This window comes from Pterocles gutturalis, unplaced genomic scaffold, assembly GCF_000699245.1.
Source record: "Pterocles gutturalis isolate BGI_N339 unplaced genomic scaffold, ASM69924v1 scaffold11159, whole genome shotgun sequence".
Taxonomy (NCBI): Eukaryota; Metazoa; Chordata; class Aves; order Pterocliformes; family Pteroclidae; genus Pterocles; species Pterocles gutturalis.
The window spans coordinates 1-7,898 of NW_010135814.1; the positions used below are offsets into that span (position 1 = coordinate 1).

General features: G+C 47.1%; 1 protein-coding gene across 1 annotated transcript; it reads left to right on the forward strand.

The window, feature by feature from the left end:
* The first annotated feature begins 589 nt into the window (after positions 1 to 589).
* On the forward strand, positions 590 to 1,003 carry PFN3 (profilin 3). The gene has a single exon (XM_010082050.1). It carries the CDS (start codon positions 590 to 592, stop codon positions 1,001 to 1,003), a length of 414 nt encoding a protein of 137 aa, XP_010080352.1.
* The last annotated feature ends 6,895 nt before the right edge of the window (positions 1,004 to 7,898 follow it).

The window sequence follows — 7,898 nt, forward strand, 5'->3', positions numbered from 1 at the left end:
GGATTGTGGTCGCAGTGCGGAAAATAAAAAATGCGTTTCTTCTAATATCTGGGCTTTTATTAAAAGCAACGTTGCAGGGAAAGCACGAGCTGCGTAGGAATACGTATGCATGAGAAATTCAGCCGTTTGAGTTGACTCGGAGAGGAAGGGGAAACAGGTGGCTGGAGGTGAAGAGCTGTGGGGGGACACACACAGCAAATGGCGGCTCCTGAGGGCGGGGGGGATGGCTGCCTTGGGGCATCTGGCTGCACTGCCTGGTACCAAACTTGTGAGGCCCCCTCTGAGAGCTTCCCTCCTGTTGGTGGGGACGCGGGAAGTCACTTTGTGGGACACACTCCTGGAAGGCAAAGGTGACCTCATAGAGCAGGCTGGAGTGGCAATGCTGCTGTCACTGCAGGTCTGTCCTCAGACGCAAAGCAAGAGCCTGGGCTGTTGATTTCCCCCAGCTTCCCTGTTCAGGCTTGCAGGGATCTAAAGGCCGAATTCACAAATTGAAATTTTTAGTGTGCCAAGAACAAAGTCCCAGCAGGCAGAAGACGGGGAAGCTCGGCATTGTGCATTTCTGAGAGATTCGGACAGCCCAGCCACGATGGATTACTGGAAGTACTACATCAACAGCATCCTGGAGGACAAGAATGTCGAAGATGTGGCTATCGTGGGCCTCTCTGACAACAGGTGCGTGTGGGCGGCCAAGCCAGGAGGGCTCCTTGCAGCCTTCTCGCCTCAAGAAGTGGGCTTGATCACAGGCCAGGATCGGAAAATATTCCTGCTAATGGGAATCACCATAGCGGGCAAAAAGTGCAGTGTGATTCGTGACAGCCTGCTGGTGGATGAAGACGACAAGATGGATGTCAGAAGCAAAGACGGTGACAGCAGATCCATCTGTATTGGCAAGACCCCCAAAGCCCTGATCTTCCTCATGGGCAAGAAGGATGTTCATGGAGGAGCCCTCAACCAAAAGGTCCACAATATGATTGCGGACATGAAAGAGTGCAGCAAATAGTGCCAAAGAGATAGACATCTTCTGCGTGAGCACAGGGCACAGTTGTTGCTGTAGCACCAAAGGGAAATAAACCGAATTTGGTTGCAGATGTCTTTGCCTGCTGCTGTCAGGTGGTGGGGTGCTGGGCAGGCAGCAGTGCTGGGACGCTCACAGCCTACCTGACCAGCTGTGTTGCAGAAAGAGAATAACTTATTCATTCCTCATCGGGGTGCTTGGTGTTGACTGGTCTCCCAGCCATCTCGGGTAGTTGTTCCCTGTTATTCTAATTTTTACTGACTGATTTTGGGGTGAAGGTCTCTGATACCATTAGCTTTGGGAAAGGGCAGGAGGGAAGGCAATCTCTTTGCACTCTTGTTCACCCCTTTGTAGTTTAAATCATGCCCTAATGCCTGCCAGTCATGGGTTTTGAGACCTTTCTACAGGTAGGCCACAACACTAAGGATAAGCAGGACTTGTGTTTACTTTGCCTCTGGAACAAGCCCAGTTCATTCTGGAGATTAACTATTGCTCAGCAGAGCCTTGTGCTGCTGTTGTACTGTGGGGGAGGCACGTGCAGAGTTAGTCTGTCACCTGCTCAACTTCCACATCATTTGAAACCCCTTCTAATGCTACTTTACCAAGCAAACTGGGTTTTTTAAAAGATAAGTTACCTGTTTTGCATCTGTGGCATGGGAACCTTCTGAAGGTTTCTTCCATCCTGCTCAATCACACTGTCTGGTCTCAAGATCCTGGGTCCCTGTAAGCCCCCCAGGAGGACACGGAGTTGTGCCAAACTGCGCATTTCCTCCCCCATTCACGAGTGCAGCCCTCCCCTCCTGCTCCCGCTTGTAACCGCGAATGGCCATTCTGAAATGAGGCAGAACTGGTGCACTTGAGATGGGACCAATGCAGGGAAGACTCAATGGGTATCTCCAGCAGGACCCCTCTCCTCACACAGGGGCTTTTCTTGTTCCACTGCTCCTGGCAGCCGTGGCAGCTCCCTGGCAGCGAGGCTGAAACCACCACACACTGTCCTGCCGCAGCACAGAAAGGCTGTGACCACTCGCCATGGTGAGACACCCCGTCCTCCATACCCCTGGGACTCCCCATTGCACCAGGTTGTTGTAGTTTTGACCCTGGCAAGCGAAACAAATCCCACAACAACCTGTCTCAGCTGAAACCAGGACACAGGGAAATCACGGGTGCTAAACTGCTTGGTCCTCCTCCACCACCTTCAAACTGTCGACCCACTGAGTCAAAAATACTCGTGATGACTTTTTTGACTCTGCCACAGACAGGAGAGGAGAGCCGGCCCTGCTGAGCAGACTGAGAGCCCTTGCGTGTTCTTCGATAACCATCTTGTCATTTAACACGGAATCAATATTTTGTAATTTAATTGAATTCACACAGAGATCTTCAATCTGCAACTGCACCCACAGGTGCAGAAAAATGCTGTAAGGGGAACCAGGCATCTAATGTATTAGCAAATGTTCCACAAAAATGCAATGACTGTCTAATTAGTAAGCACTGTCTGATAAAAAACAAATTAACGTAAGTACTAAAGGGATAAAAACACAAAAACACAAACTGAAGTTTTAGAATCTATCAATAAAAGCAATGTTTCAAATGCAATAAATGAAAAACAAATACTAATATTTATGCTGGCCACAAGTGTTTTAAAAAGCATGGGCATTCCCAACAAACACTGATGCTTATTTTCACAAGTTTAAGGCAAAAATGAGTGTCTCCTGTGATTTCTCAAGCACTAGTAGTATTCTCCACTGTGCAAATCACAAAATAGAGAAAGCTTTTGCCCTCTGAACTTCAGTCTATGAGGCATCAAAATGACAGGATTTGGAATAAGAGGAAAGTATTTGGGGTGATGTAGTGCTTGCTCTTTTCTTCTGGGTACCAGAGAAAATAGGTCTAGAGCATATGTATACTTTACCAGCATGAGAATTTGGAGAAGCATGGACCTACATAGTGTGGTGATGTGAATACCTACAGTTCTTCACACAGTATGGGCAGATTCTTTCAGTTTGAAGGACTTGTTAATTCAGATATAACTCACCTTTGCTAACTATTGCATATTAATTTAGAGAAGAAAATATTTCTAAATCCAAGAAAGACCTTAAACTTTCATTCCCCTGAATCTGGCGCCTAAGGAGATTTCGTTCAGACCAGCCCCAAAAGCAGCTGTTACATTCAGTCCTGACTCTTCTTGGAGACTATGGCGTGAAGGAGTTTAAACAGGAATAGCAGAAGGTGGCAGCATCTGCATAATCTCTCCTCTCCTGCTGTGATACAAGGAATGTAAAATTAGAACTAGCTGCAGAGAGCAGGGTGACAGAACTCTATTTGCCATGGCCAGAGCGGGCACAGTAAACCTGCACTTAAAAGGAAATGACGGTGTTTTCAATTGCTTATAACGTCATCAAACTTCAGGACAGTTGTGCTGAAATTCTCCGCACCAGGTTCTGGCCTCAGGCTCCTTAAAATGTGTTTGATCAGATGAAGGATTTGCAGTGTCAATCCCACAGCACACTGGGGCTGGGCTGTCTCAGACTCGAAAGCAGGTGATGGTGGCGTATCTTCAAAAAGCACGGTGTCAGCTCAGAAGCATCCACATGACAAATTTTCAGGTGGAGCAAATTTTATGGAAAAAGTAATGACATATCTGCCTTCGGATGCAGTGGGCAATTGGAGGTAATTCTTCTAGAGGCAAACCTAGTCTCTCTTGTAGCAGTGGCTCAATCAGAGGTCTAAGACAAAGGAAAGAGCTGAATAATTTTACTAATTTCCACTAAAAAACAACAAGTGACTGGGGATCTTGTAGGTCTTCAATAGGTGCACAGGTCTGTACTTTGGAAAGGCATAAAGTACCACCCTGAGGGGGAGATTTGGATGGACATTACAAAAAAAACCCCAAACCCCAGTGACAAAGACAGCAAAATGCTGGCCTAGGTTTGGTGACAGGGTGTTAGGCTGGCGCTAAATGTAGGCTGGGCTTGTCTCAGTGAAGGAATAGGGTTAAATGCCCACAGCAGGGATGTGCCAGTTATTTTTCCTGTGACTTTCTGATAATTCAGCAAAAGGCAGGGATGAGCGGGTGACACAGCTGAGTGTGCAGTCATTCTATGCTGATTTCAACAAGATACGGTAAAAATTATATTATGCCCACACACATACACAAATTATATCCTTCTTCCAAACTTAGAACAAACAATAAATTCAAAAGATTCCTTCATAGAGAGGAGGGGAGGATAAAAGCATTGCTGTTTCCTCTTAAAATCTTCAAGGAAATCAGAGTTCAGTGAGTCATGCGCTAGAAATGAGCTCAGTAAAATTCATGTAGGAAAAAATCTCAGGCGAATAATTGGAGATGATAGAATTAAAAATAGAGTCATTAATGATAGATGCCTTTTAATGAAGCCAGAGGAGCAAGATAAAGGGATCTTTTTTTTTTTTTTTTTTGTGAGTCTTTTCCTACATGGGGAATCATGAATACATAAAAGCCAGGCAGGTCGATAGGCTACTTTGTTCACTATCCAATCCTATAGGAAGATGAATTGAAAATTGTCTTTTTCCCTCCCTCAGTCAAATGTTAAACTTCAGCCTCTCTAAATTCACCAGAACAATGTAGAAATGGTTGTTCCAGGCAAACGTTCTGCCCAGTATTAACTAATGCAGGCTAATGATGTTACAAATTCTCCCCATGTTCCATAATTGCAATTCTCCATCTGAGTATAATACTGGTCAGGCAGCTTTAGGAATTTGAGTAGTGAGAGCAGGGCTGCATGTCAGCTGGGAGAGCAGGTCAGGACTGAAGGAGAAGCTTTACTCGGCAGCAGTGCATTTAGTCTGCAGCAAAAGGACCAACACGCTTCTGCAGCTATGGTTTAGCAGCCATCATGGGAGAGGATGGGATTCACCCAAGACAGGAAGGTCTCCACCCTAATTCAGGCGCAGCTGAAAAAGCAATCTGATGGTAGCTTGGTGTCCCAGGAAAGGCAGGAGCAAGGGTTGCTTTACAGGCAGCAGGAACAGAAAGCATCAGGAGGCAAGTACAGATGGTGTGCTGGAGCTGGGGTCCAAGGCAGCTCCTGGGGGGGTCATTCCAGCCTGCTGACCTCCGTTCCTCCTGCATTTGAAATTACACATCCTGTTTTAAGCAGCTGTGATCTCTCCAGCAGAGGATGAGATTCAGAAACAAAAAGCGGCCATGGCTCATCCTCTTCTCTCCAGTGAAGCATCCTTAACGAATGTTTTTGAGCCACGGTAAGAACCTCAGGGCAAAGTGTAATGCATTTTTAGGTGTTGATGGAAAAAAAAAAACCAAACCAAAACCAAAGAACAATGTTCCTATGGCTTTACATTTGAGACACTTGCAAACAGGAGGCTCAGGATTCACCTGGGGAGAAAATACTGGGATGTGGAGAGACAGCTGACACTGCTGGGACCCAACATCCTGAAGGTGGGTCTGGCCGAACCAGGCAGCCAGCCTAGGGGAGGAAGGGCAGGAAATCCCTGCAGGAGATGAGAGAACAACCAGGCAAGCTGACAGGGCTGGAAATCTGTTGTTTTCCCAGGAGATGGCACTAAAGGACAATTGCCTTTCAGCCGGCACTACACAATGTAGTGGAAACTTCCTCGTTATCATAAGCAAAGCTTTGGTCTTAGCACCTGTGCTTTTAGCAAAGGTGAGGATATCTGTCTGTTACATCTCCATACAGTTGGCAAACATAAGCTTTCTGCTTACCATGGCAGTATCCCGCTCAGGGCCTCAGAGTCACCCAGGGTGGAGGGACCACAGCAGGTCTCTCCTCCAGCCTCCTGCCCTGAAGCAGGGGGAACACTGAATTTGCACGGGGTTGCTCTGCACTTTGTACAATCATGCCTTGAAAGGCATTTCCAAAGCACACACTGAACAGGTAACTGCAGGAACTTGGTACACATTTTTGGACCAGTTTTGCCTCAGAAGAAGCCAGTCTCTAGCTAACAAGGGACTAGGATACAGAAAAAGAGACAACTGGTTTTACAGCAACCCAACACAAAAGCTGCTCCCTTGTGGGTCTTACAGACAGGCAGAGGACAGCAAAGCCGTTCAGCCCTGAGGTGAACCTTCGCCTGGGTCTGGCAAAGCCTTGGAAGCGCTGAAGTGATGTGGTGTGGTACGGCTCTCCTCCATTACAGCACTTCAAAAGCAAGCTGTGCAAGAGCACTTCCTTGCTGCTAATGTTGCAGGACAAAGGACAATAGCTGTTGAGTCCCCTACCATTTCCTCAGGGCCTACGGGTAAGCCAGAGTAGTAATTAAATGCTCTGGCAAAAACAGCAGAAATGTTCTGCTCCATGACTCACTGAGCAGGCAGCAGGAACAGCCAGGGATTTAATCTGAAAGTGACTTGCCAGGCTGTCAGGTTAGGGGAGTTCATTCCTGAGAGAAGGCTGGACGGGCTGATTACTCCTTGCCACTCTTGCATGTATTCAGCTTCCTGAACCTGCTTATTCTGCCGCTTGTTATAAAACATGGTGAAAGGCAGGCAGAAAGCTGGAGGGAACCAGGTAGCACAGACTTATTCTGCCGCTTGTTATAAAAAAAACATGGTGAAAGGCAGTCAGAAAGCTGGAGGGAACCAGGTAGCACAGTAGCACACCACTGAAAACAAAAACCTGCGAGGTGAAACGATGGGTGGAGGTGCCAGGCAAGCGCCTGAAGGGAGGAACACGTTTTGTCCAGCTCAAACATCAAATCAGATCTTCCCCGTGTACCTGCTGTACTGTAATATTCACCACCTCCCACAGGGTCAAATGTCCGTTTTGTTCCTCAGAGAAACCAGGAGATAAGCTGCAGACAAGCCTATTTTAATAACAGAGCCTGCCTGCACCCAGGGGTTGAACGCTCTCCCTGCTGGGGTGAGCATCGCAGACCTGGCAGAGCAGGGATGCTGCCGTGATGGACAGCAACTACAGCCCCCTGCCATCCACCCTGCTGAAAAACAAACCGCACCCCCCAGATTCAGGTTTCCTAGATGCTGTTGTGTGAGCTGGGCTGGTGAAGAGAGCAGCAATCCCTGCGGCCAAGGCCTCACAAACTCGCTTCACCAGCTGAGGAGGGAATTACTGCTCAAGGAGAACTGATAAGCAGCACTAATGAGTAGCCTCCTGAGAACCATCAGTTCATTCTGAGGCAGGAAAATAGGCTGGCATGAATCACCAGCTGGTTTATAGCAACAGCATGAGTTACTTGTGCACTTTTTCTTTCTTCTTTGTTTTCGGTCTATTTTAGAAACACTGTTCAGCAGAAGCTGACTCACCAATATGCATCAAGCGTTTCTTTTTTCAAGCTCACACAGAAACAGCCTTTACACATCATTCTGGTTCTGCATGGATGGCAATCACGTTATTCCCCTGAAGTTGCACCAGATGAGCTGAGACCATAGGTCAGCAGGCCAGAGTCAGTGACAACCATTGTGCTGAGTGGTTCCACAAGCTAAAGTTCATGTTTACCTTTGTGGAAAATCCCTGTGCTGAATGGCTTGGAGCCTGTGTGTTGCAATGTGGGAGCAGCCTTGTTGGTCAGAGGACACACGGATGAATAGATAGACACTCATTTCATGCCAAAACATGGAGACACAAACCCCTCCTGCATTGCTTTAGTCATTAAAAAAAAAAAAGCTCTAATGATTTGCACTGTACAAGCACTGTAAAACCTATAGTAGTGTAACAAAAGTTGAAGTTAATCCCAAAATATGCAAGCTGGTGTAGCACGTGGGTGTTGGGACAGCCCTGCTCTTACTGCAGAAGACACAGCTGGTGAGGCAGATCCGAGGGACAGGTTTGTCTGCACAGGGAAGTTCAAGAGAAACAGCTAAAGCCACAAAATCAATGTGTGAAATCCCTTTGTGGCTATTCCT

Coding starts and splice junctions, on each gene's coding strand:
- PFN3 (XM_010082050.1), top strand. CDS start 590: ATGGATTACTGGAAGTACTACATCAACAGCATCCTGGAGGACAAGAAT.